Source organism: Copidosoma floridanum, unplaced genomic scaffold (assembly GCF_036245765.1).
Source record: "Copidosoma floridanum isolate Cflo_tuat_1 unplaced genomic scaffold, Cflo_Japanese_pri ptg000016l, whole genome shotgun sequence".
NCBI lineage: Eukaryota > Metazoa > Arthropoda > Insecta > Hymenoptera > Encyrtidae > Copidosoma > Copidosoma floridanum.
This window is the reverse complement of record NW_028321893.1, coordinates 4,956,776-4,978,780: the sequence shown is the minus strand read 5'-3', so window position 1 is coordinate 4,978,780 and position 22,005 is coordinate 4,956,776. Positions and strand designations below refer to the sequence as shown.

The 22,005-nt window shown below is 32.9% G+C and overlaps 1 protein-coding gene across 2 annotated transcripts in view; it reads left to right on the top strand.

The window, feature by feature from the left end:
- The window catches only part of Tap42 (immunoglobulin binding protein Tap42), a 180,434-nt gene that overhangs the window by 101,539 nt on the left and 56,890 nt on the right, over positions 1-22,005 (top strand). For both annotated transcript variants that reach the window (XM_089592323.1, XM_014353515.2), the window contains one exon: positions 12,049-12,446. In XM_089592323.1, coding sequence (XP_089448449.1) covers positions 12,049-12,446 — 398 coding nt within the window. The remainder of the gene's footprint in view (positions 1-12,048; positions 12,447-22,005) is intronic.

The following is a 22,005-nucleotide window of genomic DNA, read 5'->3' as shown; positions in this document are numbered from 1 at the left end:
CTAACCTTATCCGTATGTAAACAATACAAGATGCTTTGAGTGCTGACTTGCGATGTTTAGTGATTTACGTAGTTGATTACACTTTGTAAATTGTATCAAGTGTGTCTATAAAAATTATAATATGTTGATACATGACAGTTTTATAATATATATATATACATACATACATGCACTCATACTTACATATATACACTTTGTTTTATTTTTCACACCATTGTAGTGTTTAATGTATATATATATTGGTTTTATAATTATTTAGTAGCATTTAATATATGTATATATACATTAAATACATGACGTCATTATATTTATTCATTCGTAAAAATTAAAAAAAGTATGTGAACTTTGTTCTGTGTAATTGTTTATTAACTGAAAAATGTAAAGTTGCCTAATCGGAGAATTCTCAATTATTTTATTGTGATAAAAATAATATTAGTTTTATTATGAAAATACTTACAACTAAACTGCACACTTAGCACTTCATAACCACTGTGCTACGTGCGCCCTACCCTATGCCACCTCGTGCCCTTCGATGGGGTAACTGGATCAGTTTTTAAACTTATTTTGAGCAATTTTTTCCGTTAATAATGAATTAAAAAAAATTTTTTTTTGTACGTCTACTAGTTTTAAACAATTGCTTCTATTCATTTCTATTTTTTAATACTTACAGTTTCTTAATGCAAATTGCAACTAAAGTTAGAGTGCCACACCTGCCCTTCCATCCCCTATCTTTCAATAAATAGGCATTTTTCTGGAGTAGATCCTTAACGTCATTTACATTTTTAAATCTGAATTTTGAGTCAGTAAGATTAAATTATTTATCGAATAATAAAATAACCATGACAATTTTTCGTCAGATAGGATTATGTGAGAATAAATTAGATAAAAAGTCCAAAACAACAGGTTTTTTTATGTAAGTCTGATTCACTTAAAAAATTTTGGACGTGTAAATTAAATGAAAAAAAAAAATTATTAAATTCAACCAAAACAAAAGAAACAGAGTCAGACTTAATGACAAAAAAATCATCTGTATATCTTTAATACAGCTTAACAAGTTTACCGTAGAAGAAAATATGTGTTTACAATGCTTTAAAGACTGTGTAAGCAAGCCACGGTAAGGAACAAACACCAACGAGCTACAGGTTTGAATACCCGCTATTGTTAAAAGCCAACGATTTGGAAGTGAGCAACAAACTAAGTCGATCAATCAACTGCTTCTTGTCAAGAAAAAGCATACTACATATCGACCCTATCTTATTTACAACACACTTCTGAATCAAACAATACGGTAAGTTTATACATGGTGATACTCAATGGACTGTGCTAGAGCAGCTGAAGGATCAATAATATTAATTTTTCTCTCATTTAATCCCCACCTGTTTTAACTCGAGTGACTGTCTTCTTCAACGTATGACTTGTTCTGGATTATTTATGTCCTTGTTCATTTTGCTAAGTGATACAATATACTTGTGATCTATGTCTATAGACAGGATATAGACGAAGCGACCAACCATCAACTGCTCAAAAAAACATATTTATCTTACTAAAAGTACAAGTTACATGTAGCAAGCGCATAATTCTGTAAAGACGTACGAGATTTTTTTTTTAAATATTTTTTGATACTACAATTATTTATATGAAAATTATTCACTACTCATTAAAATTAGTACTGTTACCCAGAGTATTAAGTATTCTGAAGTATCGAGAAGTTCTGAAAAAGTATCGAGTACTTTTTGAGTACTCGGACTGGGTTTATGTAGAGCAGTCATAGTACCTTATTTACGACACTATGACGGTGTGTTTTTGAGAGAGCAGTATTAAGTTTTCAAAATGTACTTCAAAACTGGTAACATCGAGTGGCATACATATTACTCTGACATTATTGTATGACAACTTATTGAATTATCTTTGTAGAGTGTTGCATGTATCACAGACCTTTGCTTGTAGCTTAAGTTGTTGGTAACACACAGTATTCTAAAACGTAATAATTATTTTTGTATAAACATGTTTGTACGCACATGTCTTATCACACCCCTTTGTTGTGACTGAATAGATAGTGAGAACAAATTAAATTTACGTTGTACGGTGGAAAAAGTTACCTAGTTCTAATGTGGAATGAAGAAAGTGCACCCCTGAAAGCGTGATTCTTAATGATAATTCTAACAATGCAATCGTACACTGCCTCAAGTTCAAGAACAATGAGTGGGTATGTCATAGAGTGCTTTTGCAAGAGGTTTACGAGACAAGCCATATCAAAATGCTAGAATCGGTGAATATAGGGCACACAAGACAATAATACACGAGACCTCACTAAAATTGCCTTCTCACATTCATAACACAGCTATTTTCTAGGTTTGCTTTACCTAACTTATCTGCCGTACTGACAGATAATGACGAAGTTGATACAATTTTTTCACTTGTTGTTCTATAAACTGTTCAATATCTTATGTGTTCTAAACGTAAAAACTTGCCAAAAGACTACATGGGCGCTTCTATCGACAATCTTATAAAATATCTTTACTATGAACGCAGCCTACCATTTCCGACAATGATTCGTTGACTAAAAGACTGTATAAAGCCAGCCACTATTAAATCAAGTCAGTCACTCACTGGCGACTTTACGAGCGGAGTTGTTTATCGCAAGGCTGTAAATCTTAGCAACTGATGACCCTCCATTACGTTACTCTCTCGACTCTATCAGCATTCAACCAGGACTCACTGATGCTCTCTGAGGTCTTCGCTAGGTGAACCTAACAGCTGTAAAAGAAAAATACGCTTCAGCAAGCGGAACAGTCTCCAATGGACAAGCATCACGAACTAATCTCCCCACCTCAAAACACCAAAACGACTGAGCTCTGCAAAAAAAGAAGGTGCTTTAGACACCAACGTCTCTGGCGTAACACCAGGAAACGTTGGTAAAGAGCTTTACAACTAGCTCTAACGCTGTAGACGTTGTAGTTTTCCTCCGGATCAGTCTAGCGCTACAACAGGCCAGACAAGATCACCCTGAGGAATCAAGGCCGTCACGTTTGCGTGAAACTTCAGTCAAGAAAGAGTTTAGCTCATTGATCCTTTTTAGGGCCATCGGATGTCGAACTACCTAACCAACAAACACATTACAACCTAACAAAGTTGCCAAAAAACAGCCTTTAGGGATCATGAAAGTTTCAGCAGTATCTGTAGTTACAGGAGAACGAATTGGAAGGAAAACTTCAAATGTTTTAATATTTTGGTGTCAAGAAACTGACCCAGAACATTTATTGAGATTGAACAGCAGCATCAAAATCAATAAATAAAGAATTCATTATGTGAGGTATTAGATTTGTATTATAACCCTGACAGTGATTATTTAAATCTTTCAGATTTTTAAATAGGTAGAATAATATGTATTTGTATTCATTGTGGCACTAAAAAATGCAGACATTAAGCTCCAGGACTTTGTTACTTTGGCAACAAAGTTACAAAATTAGAAAAAACAATTTTTTAACTAGACATTTTTTATCAGTTTTAAATGTTTTGAAGTTTTAATAAATAGCCCTTTTCATTTTTAATAACTTGAGACAGTATACATAAATAGCCCTGTATAGCCAGAAATTATTTTATGGTGTAAGGAATGCATGGTACTTCTCAGCATAATTATATTTTTTTCACTTTTCACAGCTTATTACTTGACAAAATAAATTGCATGGATTTCGAATAAATACGTTTTTAAGGAGAAGAATTTTGTTGTGAGAAGTGTCACGAATAGATGTAAAATTTTTAACTGAAAACGTTTTACATTACGTGTCAACACACATAAGTGTTCTATTTAGTGAATCTCGGGCGAAGCTAAAATGGGGGTGCCGTTAGTATAACTATAAAGTTAGTTTCTTAAGTATTTAGATAAGCACTTATCTTAATAAAAAAATAAAAATAAAAAGAAATTATCATTATCTACGTACTTAATCTGAAAATTTCTTCGAACCACTCATTATCATACGATTTAAATCATTTTTAATTGTTTACATATTTATCACAAATTAATAATAATAAAAAAATAAAAACTCAATTTTCTCAATTATAAATGACTATAAATACAAAAATCACTTATTAATGGAAATTTTATTCGATTACATAATTAACAAACTAAATTATTAACTAATCTAAACTAAACAATGAATGGATCTGAAATCGAAACTTGCGGAGGCAGTTCTACGTAGTATATTTATTCTTCTATTTGGACAACATGACATCGTTACAGTGGTCATAAACAATGTAAGTCAGAATTTTTGTAACTATTCTTTTAGGAGTAGTTTGTGCAATAAACTAGTCTCAATTGTTTTTGATATAATTCGTGCGTGGTTTAAAGCTGAAGTTAAAAAGACTTTTTTGTACATAAAGTTTATTAAGAATGCTGTTAAGAACTGAAAAGAATGTATAAAGAATTTATGTTTATTTATAAGTTTATTAAGAATGCTGTTAAGAACTGAAAAGAATGTATAAAGAATTTAAAAATCGATGAATTTCAACTAACTATATTTTCTATGGATGTAGATAAAAAGTATATTACGACAAAAAAATTAGTAAATTATTTACTAAAACGCAAATTCACAAATCTATGCACTAAGCTTGACTGACAAATAACTCCGAATTACAAGTAACGACTGATTTTAGGAATGCTTCATATCTTTTTAGACGACAATAATATAAATAAGGAGGACGCATATACATTAAGTCACACGTAGAAAATTTTTTTTTTTTGATTTACATTACTGACTGTCTATTAATTTATTACACTGGCCTAATGATGTATCTGTTTGAATATCTGTGCTGTACTTTATATTGACCTCTTTGCGTGATGTTGATACTTCTGCCTGTTTTACTTGCCTGCGAACGAATATCGTTACGTTAAATCATTTCCTTCAGCGTTTGTAGTAAAGATAATCAGAGTGTTTGCGTTTACATCTATTATTTGTTGGTTTTTGTGTTTGCTATCAAATTATTTAGAAAATATGTTGTGTGGGTTTTTATTCTTAAGTTTGCTCCAAAAGATGAGCCAAAAATTACTACAGTAAATAAACTAGATTAATTTATAATAATATTAAGAGTGTTTGCTAGGAAAAGACAAAGACGTATGAAGAAAATAAAGAGTGTTGAGAATGGCAGATAGATTTTGTAAAAATGGGCGGGCGCTAAGTGTCATACAGAAAATGGAGGGCTAAGGAAGGACAAGGGGTATTATTGACAAAACAACGTTTCAAAAACTGAAGAATCGCTGCATTTTAAATAGATAGAAAGGACGATAAAAAAGAAATAAATCTCTTAAATATAATCTTTTTATCGTTATTTTCTTATTATTTATTTATGCTACAACTTTTTTAAAGTGTATTAACAACGTATTAATAACTTACGGGTCTATCCTCAGTTTCGCCTATTAGTTTTTCTTAATTTGAAGCATGCCCTTTTCTTGCTTTTTTAAACAAATTTGGGACCACCTATCATCTTTCATTTCTCCTCTTTTTAGTCTTCTCTTTTATAAATCGTTGTGAACATCCGAAAAACTAGCTATAAGTATGTGTTCTAAAAAACCATCTTGATAGAAAGAGTGAATTTTAAAAAGAGAAGATTTGTCAATAACTTTATTGTTAGTTAAAATTATCACCATCTTTATGAAAATAAATATGTTTGTCAGAAAAAATTTAATTATTTAGTTTAGCTCCTTTTTCAAAAAATTCTTTAGTATTATTTGGCTGTTCACAAATATCATCCTTTTGTTGAATAAACCTCTTAATAAGCTCACAAAAATAATAACCCTTTTTTATTGTAATACTTTCTCCTTCTCTTGTTTGCGCGCACGCACACACACCCACCCACCCACCTTATATATTTATCAGCCACCAGTCCCCCTTGTCCCCTTACAAAATTTTTAATTTTTCCTTTAGCTTTTTCTCTAAATAAGGGAAAAAACAAAAAATTTTTGTGTCACATTAACATAACAAAAAATATGCTTCGAAAATAAAGACTCTCGCCGCCTTGAACCGCCCTCATATTTCCAGTGGTTTCCTTTCGCTCCTTCCTCTGGCCCTCCTTCGAAACCCTTTATTGTAGTTGTTGAAATCAAATTATTAATCGTAATTTATGACTACATAATAAAAGTACGAAACAATATACAGTAACATTATCACTTAAGTGTATACTTTAATAATATGATGAATTGTGTTAGTTCTAAAAATGTACGTAAGTGTCAGTAATTTTTTTACTACTTGTGTGAATGATAACATATTTTATACGATGGTAAAATTTGTAATGAATACACTCGGTGTAGAGAATAATGTGAAGAATACAAAGAAAATGACATATTCCATTTAATCGTTTGTAAGAAGAAACTTTATTAGTATAATCTATGACTGTTTGTTAAAAAAAAATTTTTTTTAATTTCTATATATACTGTATTTTTTTCTATACTATATTTTCAATGGTTTCTTAATTTATGGAATTATTTTGTATAAATGTATTGTTACGTATATAGATTCTTACGTATTGAAAGCAGTACATAAACTTGACCGTGAGATAATGATGGTGTTTTATAATAAATCCTAATTCATCAAAACTTTGGTCCTGTGATTTATTAATTGTCATAGAAAAAGCTAGAACCCAAGGAAATTGTTTTTTGTATAATGTAAACACAGTAAAAAATATTACCCGCATTTACTGTGATTCTTGGTATGAAAACTTAATTGCTTAATTTTTTTTCAGTTATTGTATCTGCTTCATACATAATAATAATTTGTTTATGTGAAGTAGTTCCATTGCATAAACCATCAATTATACTTAAGTTTTTTGTTTAAATATATAGTGGTAAGCCTTCACGTATACTATTTAGAGTTTCGACTGAAAAATTTATATCTATGTTATTATCTGTGCAATAAATACTTTTAGATTTTGCATAATCTATATACTGTGATATGTAAGTTAGATTTCTTTAATTAAACTTAAAATTTCGTTCTTAGGATGTGAGATAATTCATTGCGTGTTGTTAAAATTACTTTTTTAAGGTCATCATTCATACTATCTTCATTTTCATACATCTAACAAATGTTATCAATTTTTCATTCCTGAGGAATATTAAATGGTTTATTGTTTCGTTTCTAATCCTTACTAACAATGGAGCAAATTTTTCATTCATTGCAACGCATTTTATTTTCTAATTTAAAAATTTTAAAATCTTTCCATACGAATATGTATTTTAAAGTATTGTTTATCATGAAGGTTTTACACCCATACTTGACCACTGGAAGTATTTGCCTAAAATCGCCTCCAAAATAAAAATAATGTACCATCACAAGGCAAGTCATTATTATTTAAGTCATTAATGCTTTGTCAAAAATTTTCAAAGCTTTTTTAGGAATTAGTTAAGCTTCATTCCGAATAATTATATCTCCTTTACGTAATTTTTTTTATCGGATTTATATTCTGAAAAACAACTTTTAATATTTCATTGGGAATTTTTTTTCATTACTAATGAGCTTAACGAATTATTCTTTAAAGTGTGTTTCTAAAATTATAACTGTTTTGTTTTCTTTATGATCTTCGCAAACTATCGATAAAGTTGGTTCTGGTAGTCCATTATCATTGCGTGATTTTTCTTAAGATTTGAAAACTTAATTTATCTGTAATGAAGCATTATTTTTTCTATTTTTTTTTTTAATTTTCAATCAGATTTTTTTTCTAATTGTTGCCATTAATTTTTTCCACAAATATCTTCAGAGATAAAAAATCTTGCAAAAAATATGGAAGCATAACGTTATATGCTCCTTCAAAAATATTATAAATTTGGGAGTCGGGAAGCATCTTTAAATGTACTATAAAGTTTTTCCTTAACTTTTTCAATATTTCATAAGATTCTGCTCCATTAGCGCGATATAAAATGAGTTGTAAAAAAAAATGACTGCGTTAATTTTCATTCGGGTGATTGCATATGACGATGGATAGAATATGCTATGTAAAAGCATCTTTGGTGCAAGACATTCGTAAGTATCTTTTGCAAGATTGGGTCATCTAGTGGATGTATAATTATTCATACATTAAATAAAAGCCTTGAATAAGCATGTAATGAGCGCCTATTTAATAATAACGATTAATTTATTAAACACGAGAGAATTGTCTCAAATCGCCTAAGAGATAAAGTACATTGTCTTAGTTAATCATAGTGAATAAAAATGACCCAGCTACTGTGCATTGACGTTTTTGACTGTGTTTTTCTATTGTATTGGCTGTTCATTGAAGAAGTTGAATTTAATCTTAAGTGAGGCATCTGTATTAGTTCCTTATACTGTCCTGAATGAAAAGAATCATCAGTACAGGATCTATTCCGGATCCATGCTTAGTGTATCAGATCCGAGATAGATCAACACGTAGACATTTAAGCATTATCATCTTATCTTATATGCAATGTATGTTACTTTTCAAGGTATGAAATCACATAAAATATAATTTAAGACTGAAAATAAAGTAGTTATATTCCATTACACAACTCTTATTTAGAGATGGAGTTGTAGGGAGTTGGTGTGCGAAGTGCGCAGGCGGTGAATCTCCACTAATATTAAAATCGATTAATCGAATCATCGACTAATTAATTACATGTATGTGGTCACGTTACTCAACACCTAGTGCACGTATCAGTAACGCATTTACTACCCTTCTACTCTACCATTCCTTCGTTTTTTTTAATCACCTATCTGGTTTTCCAACATGCCCCTCTGTTTTTGTATTTTTTCCTGCGTCTTGTGCTTTGCATTAGATACCATATCTCGTACTTTCTTGTGTTGCTCTACGGTCATGTTGACTTCTGTTGTTTTTGACAATACTGACGCCTTGCCTCTTGTCTTCGCAACGATTTGTACTATGTGCACCTTGTTGCTGTTAATTAAGCTCCTTATTTTTTGCATATGCACCGTTTACTCTTGCTATCCTCCTTTTTCTCTCAACTTCTATACCTTATTTTTCTTTCGTGTATCTTCGCCTTTTTGCTTTACGCTTGGCACCTTGATTTTTCTTTTCTATCACCCTCTTTTTCTGTATATCTTTCCTGCCATATCTTCTTCGGCTTTGCGCACTTTTTCCCATCTTTCTTTACCAGTGGATGTTCTACCTTTTTTCTATTACCCGCTGTCACCTTGAATCTCGTGCTCCCCAACTTTAATGATCCAAGGCCTAGAATACATATTTTTTTACACGAGTTGTAGTTTCAAAACATAAATCTAGTTTCAAGCTGAATCAATTTTTTCAAATGATTTTTTGATTATACAAAACACTTTTTTTATATCTACCTGTTGAGATTTACAAGTTGCAAGTTTTATTTTAGCTAACTTATTCTTGTTACAGAAAAAAATATCTTCTTCCCTTATTCAGATTTTAAAAACTTCAGTTTGATTTTTATGAAACAATCTTGTTTGTTTTGTTTCTTTTGCTTAACATAATTTAAGCATTTTAACATGTCGTTATAAACAGCAAACAAACACTGATTTTGGATTCTCATTTAATTTTTTGCCAAATGAAAAGCTTAGCTAAGAGAATTTAGTAATCCTGAAAAAAAATTAAAATAATTTTAATCAAGAGCTCAAGAGTCAGTATCTGTAAAATGCTTTTACTGGTTACATGCTCGAATCCATTATTTTTAATGGACAGATGTCTTAATAGAAAGTAGCTTGAATCTTACCCTATAAATCCTTTTCCCTCAAAAATGCGCTGCAATTTAAAGTTAATTTTTGTAAATACTATTTCAGAATAGTAACTTCATCATTGTGGCTACTATTGTGGACACAAAATTTCTTGTTGATGATAACGTATACGTTTAGTCGAGAAAAGTCGTTATTCAGCGTTGCTGCCTTATCGTTCATCGTGGTTGATCAATGGCATGTTTAAGGTATACAAAGGAGGTTCGATAGTAACGTTTCCTCGTGATGAAAATTTTTGAAATTTTAGTATAGTACTCATAAGTATAATATTATATTACTGCTTTTCTTAAAGGCTTTACAATACTACAAAAATGCAAAAAAACGACATTTTATAAAATATTATTTAATAACATTTTATCAAAGTGTAAACGAGTCTCATTACAAATGTCTATTAAAAAGTAGTTAAAAATGTGGTTGCAGCAGACAACTTGAAAAACGCTGTTTTTTGCATTCTTTAAAATTTAATGAATAGTGAAGACATCTTTTTTTGTGTAATTTAGAATGTTTTATTAAGAATTTCAATGGATCCTTATTTCTGAACACATTTGGCAATAATATTACTCAAATGTAGTTCACAATCACACCTCCTGCAAAACATTTTCTAAAAATACAATTTATATCCATAACTTCGTCATTATCAACAAGAGTATCGACTTTTCTTATTTCACTTGTGAGATTTTTAAGACTTCGAGCTTTTTTGTCTTTTTACTTAAAATTTTGCTTTGGGAGTGTCTATCTATTTTTTATTTGTCAATAATCTTTTCCAGAAAACAATTTTTTTTTGCCAGCAGCATCCGTGGTGATTTACAGGTTCTTGTTTTTTTTTTTTTTTTTTCTTAACTCATTTTAGTCACATAATTTGAACAAGTACATTTATTAAAACATAACTAATACATTACTTTCTTATTGAAGTCTTGAATTTGTAATCCATTAACCAACACTATTTTTAATCAAATAAATAATTACCATGTCAACAGTAAAGAACACCTGTTAGCAGCTGAAAAAGTTCATAGCGTTGCCAGATGTTCTTTTTTTCCTTGCCTCGCTAATATTTCTTCCCTCTACCGCTACTGAACTTCCTCACTTGTTCTTGATTCTTGACTGCCACAGGACTTTAGTGCAGACAGACGACGAAAAAGTTGGAGCATTTCAAGTGAGAGCGCCTTTATCTTTTATCTTACCATTGCTATTATTGAGGAAAATGTTGCAATACATAAGTGCTCTCCTTGCTGTTAGAGACATGTTAGTGGCTACGCAACACGTGGCTAGTTGTGACTTGGGTCGTGAGGTGCACTTCGGGCCTTCCTTAAGTAAACTGGGTGGTAGCTCTGGGACTCACAGGTAGTGTCTCCTTAGAGGGCATTATAGTGGCTTATTGAAGATGAGTCAGTAAAATAGTGAGTAGAAAATTAACAGCTGTGCAGAGTACTTAAGGCTATGGTGCTGGATTACGGCGGTCGTACCAAAGAAGCTAGAGCAGCCTAGCTGTGTTCGTAGTATTGTGCTCGAGGTAGTTGTATGTGTATGCCAAGCCTGCTGGGTACAACGTTAGAAGTCTTAAACACTTTCTTGTTAATTTTGGTGAAAGTATTTTGAGTGCAAGTCTTCCGAGTAAACGCGTACGAGGAAAAAATTTCTGGTTGTTTTCAATTTTTGTATTGTTTGTTCAAGATAATTGATTAAGGCATCTGTTGAAAATAAGTCCACTCATCTAAATATTGTTTGCACATTTATGATGCAAGTGAAACGAAGAAAGTTATAAAAAATCTAATAACTAACTTATGTACATTCAATTAATGTTTATTTGTTAAGTAAGTAAAATTCTTACGCAACATAAATATTTTTTAGTACAACAAACTCTTACGATTAAGAATTCAGGCAGTCAGGAAATGATTAAAGTTTCTTACCTCATCGACAAGATTGATTTAGGTTTATAGCTATGTAACATTGCTAATCAAATAAATAGCTATTCTACTGAAAAATGAGTAGTTAAATACGATTCTTTACATTTAAAGAAATCAATCAAGCCCAAATCCAAGTTAATCAACCCGATACTTGTAGAGAAATATGCGAAGGACGATTTTAGATTATTGATGAAAAATCGTATTTCCCATCTTTGTCTAGAAATTTTTTAATCAAGCAATTAAAATCATGTGAAGTATCGTTATAATCCTTGATAGCCTTCAGAAGTACCCTGTAATTGTGTACATTTTTAATTAACCGATGTAGATGTCTGAGTAACTTATTTAAAATCTTATAATTTCTTATTTTTTCATATTTAATTTTCATACATCCTATACACGATCGTAGAAAAATTTATTTGTACTTTCAGGTCAGTACAAGAAACGAAAAAGTAGAGCGGTATAAGTATCAAAAAGAACTGGAAAAAAAATTAGCTTTATTAAAAAAAGCTTTAGATGATCCTTGCACTGATGAAGAGTCTAAAAGGGAATACTTTATTACCCTTCTTAAAATATTTGCTAATAAAGCCATTGATGAACTAAATTTGATAGCTTCTGAAAAAACTATTATTCAACATAAAGCAAAAACTGAAAATGATTCTACTATGGTTAAAAATTATAACAGAAAATCAAGTGATTCATCAAATAATTTTAAAACCGTCATTATTACTCGTAACGCTATGCAAAAAAAAGTCTATGGTGTTGGTTACCCAAGTCTTCCTGTTATGAGTGTTGAAGAGTTTTATGATAAAAAAATAAAAGATGGAGAGTAAGTACATATTTGCTAAATCTATTGTTGCAACTGTATTGTTTACATTAAGTATTTGTAATGAATGTGTATTGTGCCATTATTTTTTACATAAGATGCCACAACAGATATTTTAATATAAACGTTACCCTAAATAATATTATTATCACTGAAAGAATTTCGTTAGAATTTGTTATTATCACATGATTTAAGCTTCTCTCATAAATTTGTATCCAAATACTACTCCATATAGTTATTTTTAATTTCTATTTAGAGTCAGCTTTCTTAATCTACGTTTTCAAATGAATACTGTTTGAATTTAAATAAGTTTTTCAATATTTAAGCTAAGAGATCGCTGAGATCTCTGGCAGAAGGATTGGAAATGTAGATCTAAGAGAAGCAGGTTGATAAAAATTGACATGACAAAGTCAGCCACACTGAAATACATACATATAAATGGTAAACCATATTAGTTAAAGTAGAATTGAGGGATATAACAGAAGCATGATTAAATTGAATATAGCTACTGAATAAAAAATATTGGAGAACAATTTTTTCTTTAACGTCGAGAAAAATAAAGAAACAGGTTATGTTGAAACAATTAAGTATATTTTAAAATGCAAAAGATAAACCTGAACACTTCCTCTCACTCTCCCTCTCTTTCTCTCTCTTTCTCTAATCAGTGCATGTAGACTATGTCTTATTATCATGCAAACTGCCAGCAGCAAAGTAACAGCACAACTAAGCTAAGTACGGCAGCGCACTCGCAGACACATCATACGAATGTGACGTACCATGTTAAACAAACCAATCACGCTAGTGCATGTACATCAAAGTGTTTTTGTAAGGCTAATACTTAGAATCTTAAACTTTCCACTAAAGTGAATGGGTGAAGGTTTCCTCAGCCATTAGGAGTATGTTCTTCCTTATCAGTTTCGTTAAGCTTTGAGCTACAAATTTGAATGAACATGACAGTCTGGATATTCTCTTTAGTTAAAACTATATTTTAGTGATTTTACGTCGTTGTCCTAAGTAAACTTGTAAAATATAACTTAAAAAATTTAATTGTTTTGTAAAAAAAAAAAAAAAAATAATAATAAATTCAACCAAAAAAAGCAATAATTATCTTAAAATTAAAGACATCAAAAAGTTTAGATTGGCTCTCTACTGGAATGGCTTACACATTATAGTATTTACTAAAATTTACATTTTAAGAAAATAAAATGAAAATGTATGCATCCTGACTCAACTAATGCAATTATTTTATGAAATGACCCACTCAATCATACATATCTAGGTTTGTTAGGAATAATTAACACTTATTTGCCTATCAGGCAGACCAGGATAGCGTGTTTAGTACGCACTTCTGTGACTCTAGCTAAATTATCTTCTCCTAAGAAAATTCTAACAACACTACCGAAAGGTTATTGACTAGAAGGGACATTTACGTTTTCAATAAGCATTAAGGTGTTTGTCTTAACATGCCCACCCTCATTTCTTGATTTTTGTTGTTCTTACGAGAGTAACTCTTTTGCCAACAATTCTCTTAGTTCAGAATTCATCAGACTGCACGGCTGCTTCCCAGAGACCTCAAAATAAAAGACTGATGGTTGATTAAAGAACTAATCTGTACCCAAGTTTAGGAATTTTTGATAAATTTTATTGGAAAAGAGAAACTTGCTTCAAGGCTTAAAGTTTGCGACAATATCCTAGACGAGACGTGAATCGATCAAATTCCGCCATTAGGAGTTTAGCCAAATGATTCTCTGTCGTTTGCAAGTGAACGGCTTTGGTGACCTCACAGATGAAAACTACCATATAGCCCTTGTAAGTGCCCTTGTCTCTAGATTTATTGTGTATGTAATGGTAGTAGGTAGAGGTGTGGTGGTGCAGGTGGAAAAGCCTGTCTCTCTTTCTCTCTCTCTCTTCCTCTCTTTCTATTCTCTGCATATTCTCCTCTTCTCTCTCTCTCTCTCTTCCTCTCTTTCTATTCTCTGCATATTCTCCTCTTCTCGACAACATTTTTTATACTCTCGTCACCTGTCGTACCACCTCATAAACACTGACATGCAACACTTTGGCTCCATCAAAGCAGACTCGTACTCAGATAGGTAGGATTGTTTTCGATGGGCCAGAACGTTGCCACAACTACTCTTGCATTTAACACAAACCTATTTTGAAACGAATTTCCAATGATTATAGCAATGTTCAATGAAATTACCATTAAAAATGTACCAGAAATTGTTATTATAACTCTTTGGCCCGAAAAATAAACTCTCGCCACCTGGTTAAAAGCCCGCTCTGACGGGGCCAAAGTATTACATGTAAGTGTTTGTGAGGAGGTACAACAAGTGGGGAAAGTATAAAAAATATTAATGGGCAAAAAAGGACATGCAAAATCTGAAATTAGTAGAAAAATGAATGGAGTGAGTGCTCTCCCCACCATTAGTACCTTTCTCTCTAGGGATCCCCATGTACACTTTTGAGTTGTATTAAGTCGCTGGGTGTAACTGTATGTAGAGACTTCTTGTGGAATACATATTTCTAGTGTTTGCTCTAGGGTGCATAAAGTTCTACATCGTTTGCGTTACAGGGGTAGTCTGCTGTCAAATCGGTTACGCAAGTTGTTGATTAGTGCCTTCGTGTTGCCCCGCTTAATTATTGAAGTATTGCTGTTCAGTTTACACTGACTTCTCTGGTTACCTTGAGTTGAAGTTAACTAGGCTTATGAACTCTGTTGTGCATTACATTTTTCGTTTAGTGTTCGACGTAGTGCTTCAACCGTGTTATGATTGACTGGGTTGGCTTACTGTACTTGTGCGTAGCATTTATTGTCTGGGTCTTGTTATGTATCGAATTTTACTAACTGGTCTCCCCGAATATTTGAAAAGTCTCTTCCCGAATATCATTAAAGTACATCGCTCAACGAAGACTGCTGTATTGATGATTTTTATGCCAATCACTCGAAAAGTGGTGTTCTTGAAATATTTTAAAAGTAGTGCATAATTTTAATCAACTGACGGATGAATCATGTTAGATAGAGACCCTAAGTTCCTTTAAATTCAAACTTTATCAGAACCTCCTTTGTAAGAAATAGCATAGAATGATGACCATCAAATTTTCAAATTTTCTAGGTGACTAATCGGGGTCACCCTGAAATGCCATTTCTCATATGTATTACTGAAACCATCGAACTGCATTATGATAAATTAGATATCTAATTTAACTTCGAGTGCTGTTTCAACTGGTCGTCGATAGGATCGGAATTGTATGGAAACATTGATTCTGGCGTAGTGTAATGATTCATGTAGGAGAAAATCATTAGACTACGCCCACCTTTATTGTATGAGGTCCCTACGGTCCGCTAACTCAGCATAGTTGGCGTACTGTAGCTAAGAGAAAAATGGCGTCAGATTGACAAAAATGGACTATCCGTGATCTTCTGACGTCAATGTGATAGATATGTTATCACATAAGTAAGTCCACATTATCGTATATTGTCGTCACTTATGTTAATAGTGTGTCAGTGATGCCATTTTTCTTTTAGCTACATTTTTTTGCTCTCTAGCTAGCATTTTTTTCCGTACTTATCCATTCAGCTCTTTTCTTTTATTTGGACGGCTGCTTACTTTCATTCAAAACATTATCTGAAAATTCTTTGAACAAAAGTTTTCACTGATCGAAACATTTTTCTTGCCTATAAAAAATTCTGTCAATAGTGTTATCACTATCACTACCTCTATGACTTTAAAGATTATATTATACGCAAATATCATGGTCTTCCTTGTTGTACGTTTACACTGTCACATGACTAACATTATTTAATGAACTCTTCTTTCTACGCGAATGTCACTTTGATTACATGCGTTATTACTTGAACATTGCATGTATTCACAATTACTCTTTACCATAGATTTGTTTGACACTTTTATATTATTATTCACACTCAACTTGCCTTTATTTTCCAAAAATTGTTCCTTAAACATTTTCTTTCACTTTAAAACCCAATCAGTAATAAAATTAGTAGTATCTTATCTGGTAGTAGTCACCGTGGTTGTCCGTAGGCTTAAAGGCATTCAGTACATCGGCCGAAGTTTCTACTTAACCAATTTTATTATTTTCATAAATTATTGTTTGCAATCGAATATCTAGCCGTTTAAATAAAAAATAACAAATAGAGCCCTCTAGCTGGTACTTTGACCAAACAACCAAGTCCAAATGTAATGCTATGAGTTGCGAATTGAGAGAGAAAAGTTATATTTCGTGATCATAAAAGAGTGTGTCAGTGTACATAATGTGAAATGTTACTTTTCTTAAGAGGTAGTGCATTAAATTATTAGAAATTTTGACGCGATCACTAAAATAAAAAGGCAAACTTGTCTTTTCACATAGTTTTGCAGTTATTAAGTTCAAAAAATTGATTTTTATCTTTAACATCACCGTAAAATCTGCACATGTTGAGTAAGTTCACATTGTAAACTACATATTTTCAAAAACTAAAAGAGGATCAGTGTTTGTCCTATTATTTTAGAAGGCCTATCTGAATTTCAGCTAATTTAACGCATTACGTTTTGAAAAAAGTTATGTTCTAAATTATGAACACTGACACACTCTTTTATGATCATGAAATGTAACTTTTCTCTCTCAATTCACCACGGAGTACATTATATTAAGGCTTAATTTACTCCCTGATATTTCCATAACTTCCCAATTGACACAAGAGGAATCATAGGGTGGGATACTTTTAAGCGATACTGGGGCTAAATAAGCGCCGCTGACGGTATGATGAGATGAGACGACGTAAAGATACCACTGTTGAAGCTGAAGTGTTTTAAAATATCTGCAAAATCGAGACAAATAATTTACGTGCAAAAAAAAAGAAGAGACAAATCAGAAAATGGCTGGATACTCTTCTAAGAGATAGAGAAAGGAATATTGTTTAGAAGTTTTAAAGTCAGTAATATTAACAGAATAATAGTCCCAGAAAGTATGAATATGAATAGCGAAACAAAATATGTGCCTGTTCCAGAAGTGGAGCTGCTAGAATACGAAGAAATTTATCGGAACCCCTCAGAAGACGTTAAACGGGACAATGTCGAAAGCTTGGTGGAGGCAGTGGTATAGTTATTTAATGAAGAAATATGTGACGACAAAGAAAAAACGAAAAATTTTACAAAAGACTAAGAAAAAAGCTAGAAAAACAAAAATCAGTGGACAAAATAATGCCCTTTGTAGACACAGCCGGTTGCAACCATAAAAAAAGAACATGTGAGAAGATTGATTGAGTCAAACCCTTACGTATTTGGCCTTAAAGGAAAACCTTTTAAGGTAACACACCTGATAAAGCATCGAATCATAACGACGTCAGATAAATTTATCGTGGTAAAAAGATACAGATAAATGATCAAATAAAAATCAAACAAAGAAAATACTCGATCGATTAATTATTGACTCTCTACCTCCCTATATAGTTCGAACACTTGGACAGTGGCAAAATAATAAACCGGGGCCTAATAATAAAAAGGGTGAGAGAAGTCATTTATTTTCGACTACTAATCGAAGTGACAACGGGTTCATGTTACCTACAACCGTTTCAGAGTGACATCTTAAAGAACCTAGCGTCAGCATGTTACATCACCGTAGTGGACCTTAAATTGGAACTTTATTAGGTGAAAATATACGAATATAATGCAAATAAAACGGCATTTTTGGGTCCAGATAGACATTACCAATACAAAAGGATGCCAATGGGGAACGAGGACTCGCATAACACATTTTTGAGGGCAATCGCACTAGCACTCTAACGGTTACGAGGCCATGAATTATAAGTGTGTCTTGACGACATGATGGACTTTGCCCCCGACATTCAGGAACACAGGGGACAATATATTAAACTATTAAGATGTCTAGAAACTGCGAATCTTACGGTTGAACCTAAGAAATATCAATTTTTAAAAAAAGGACCGAAAGTGCTCAATCACATTGTAGACAACAAACAGATAATGACTGACCTAAAAAAACTTGAAGTGGCCAGAAAGTAATCTTGACTGACAAACATTAAGAAAGTGGAACAGTTCCTGTAAAACCTCTATCAAGACTCATCAACAGGAACAGGCGTTCAAAGTCTTTGTAGATACACTGTGCAGTGGATCTGTACTCATCGCCTCAGATTTGGAAAAATCCTTTATTATCATGACGGACGTATCAGATTATGCGATTGGAGCGATCCATAGTTAGAGATCTCTTAGAGAGGGATCGGAAAAGATAGACCGTGCGAGTACGCGTCTCGCTGCCTGAAAGGGAGCGAACTCTGCTACCTGACATATGACAAGGAATTATTGACGATGTATTTGCACAAGAGCAATTTAGGCCATATCTATATAGATGCAAGTTTATGGAGGTTACAGATCACGAGCTATTTAAGCACTTTTATTCATGTAAAAAATCATACATTCGTTTTAACAGGCTCAAAGCGGAATTAAAAGGGTACCAGTTCAAAGTTATATACCGCCTAGTCGTAAACAACGGATCACCTGACGTATTATCACGAAACCCAATACTACCATACGGCTAAGTGAATCTCAAACGGCCATCCCAAGAGCGGTATCAGCTAGTGGACGAACAAAAGAATGAAGGACTGACCGATAACAACATACCACTGGCGCTCATATTTAAAGTACGAGAAACTCTCAAGAAGAGAGTTCTAGGTAATCTGAAAAAAATACAAATCCGTTGTGCTAATTCAAAGAAAAAGAAACGATATTTTGGTGAGAATATTGAAAAAGGTTCTGATACGAAATTGAGTATTGAAAATGGGTACAGAAGGTTATGAAAACGGCGATGCGGACTCTTAATCAGAGGAGCCTAACGGAAAAAAATCCACTGCTGCAACAAGCACTAAGGGATGAAAACATGTTAAAAATACAAGCTGTTACAGGGAAAGAAAGGCTTGCTTTACAGTGGCCAGCAGATGGAAATTTAGGCTACATTATGAACCAGGTTTTCGAAAGGAAATAACAGCTATGAGCACGCCAGTAATATAGCAAAATTATGAATAGCACGTAAACGATAATTTGACACTTTGCATTAAAAGAAATCGTATTTTTCAACTACGCAACTAACGAGAGACCCATCGATAAAAATAGTAATAGCTAATTGTGACACACCACTACCTAGCGCCACAAGTAAAAATCAAGATTTAATTACAGAGGAACAGAGAGCTTATATAAAAAAAAGAAGAGAACATTAAACAAGCTACGGAATTTTCAAAAAATAAACAGAAAAAGCCAAATATGTATGACTTATTAGAGGAAAGGTCTGATGAATTGCGGGCTCAAGTATTGATTGACATTAAAAGGCGATATGTAGAAGGCAGACCAGAAACAAGGATAGATATGTGGGAGCCTAGAGAAATAATAACGATAGAAAAAACAGTGCTGCGCAGAAGAAGAGTGTTAAAACAGTGCTAAGAGAAGAAGTAAACAAAAACGCACGTAATGGGGGAGTATGGTTCAGTCGGAGGAAAATAAGAATGCGGTACGAAACGAACACAATGAGCTTTTTAAGAAAGTTGCACTCCCAGATAAGTGGCTAGAATATTTAAAAAAAAAACACTCAAAGTAGAAACTTGCAAATGCACCCTATCTAGCGTGACCTGAAATAAAATATCGAAAATACGATCTAACCCACCCGGGAACTGTTTTTTCCACATAACTCGATATCTCAACTGCTGAGTTACGAACAATTCTGTGCAACTCCAATTTTCTACTAAAATTAAAAGAGCTGGAAGAAACAAAACACACTTTGGAGTCACAAACATTGTATGAAAACAGCGATTATACTTATCGATTACCTCAAGAATCCAAGAAAATCATTTGCGTGTATTTTGCATTAACCAACGGAAATTATTTTCATACTTATTATATTGTAACGACATAAAGTGAACTTGGCCATTTACATTTAGAAAGTGTAGGTGTAAATGTACATCATATGCCTCTCAAACGAGTCCCCAGCGCAATAAATACAGAATATGAGGAAGGGGTACAGCCACTACGGAGAGGCTGCAGCAGAAAAGAAGTGGGGAGCGTTACCATGGGTCCAAGCTAGATGAAGGCCGGGAAAGTGAGGCAAAAATGTCAAGAGGCCACTAAAAGTGATAGAGGAACTAAGTAAAGAAGAAACGAGCCCAGATGAGCATATTAAAAAACCAATAGAGGAAATGATACAACCGGCAGCAAAGCACAAAGACGGCTTTGGCTACGTCGAAGTACAGGATAAGAAAGAAGCCAATGATTGAAATACATTGCCTTGTGAAACGAATAGCGAAAACTAAAGTTTAGAAGGTAACACGGTCTCACACCCACCGTCGATGGGAAAGTATAAAGTATGTAAGACGCGGTTACCATCTCATATTCCACCGAGGGTACCAAGGGAAGGGGAATATCTACCCCTAGTATAAAAACTGAACAAGATCGAGGATCACCTATTTAAGAACTGAGACAATCTAGTATTTATTACAATAACAGAAGAAGTACCCAACACAGAGGTCATAGATGCACTGCACGAAAAAGGATAGATTAATCCGGCACACATGAACAACAAAGAGAGAACCGTAGGAAAATCTCAAATGACAAATGCAAGAAGAGCAAAAGTTATGCACATATGTGTGAAGGAGTATTCAAAAGAAACGGTGCTTAAATTGAACATTAAAAAGCGTACGAAGCCTTGAAAGAGGTAATAGTAGCAAGTGAAATAAAAACGATTGTGATTGTTAAAAACCTAGGGATCTTCAATCTATTATAAATGGAAAAAATGCAAAGCGATTAAGGGTCGCGTGTGACACTCTCTAGTGAGAAGACATACTTGATTAGACGCAGAAGTAACTCATAGGCCAAATGTACGTATTATAGATAGTAAAAGATACAAATAATAAAAAATACATATATACGTATAGGCTGAGATATTTATGTTATTTTGAATAAGTTGATGCTAGAAGTGCACACTGATAAGTTTATGTAAAATTAGCAAACATAACAGTATGGGTGAATAACAATTTTTTTTGTAACCCATTAACGTCATTAATGTTTTAAAAGAAATCATTTTACCAATTATTGTTGGGTAGAGAGGCGCATGAAGAAATAAAAGTAAAATAAATAAAGCAATCACAGGAAAAATTAATTTTTTTTTTTTAAAAGTCCATGAGCCCATGTCGAGTACAAGAGGTTCAACCTCCTTTTCTTTCCCCCTTATCTCATCCTACATCAGAAACAATCCTACTGCCATCATGACCTGCTTACAATCAGAATTCCTGAGACGACACACACAGTCGTCATAAAATATCAAACCAACTGACACGTCCAATGTAATGAATAGACCGTTGGATGGACCTTCCACCTTAAAGAAAGTATAATTTTGCAAAAACTACATGGATCAGTACTTAATCGTTCGTATTAGGAAAATTGATAATTACGTACTTAAATTACCGGTCGAATGTCGAAAGGAGTAATCGACCCCATCTATTGTGTGGCAGTGTTTCCTCAGAACTTGGCCATTGCAGAACCACGTTACCACGCTATCTTCG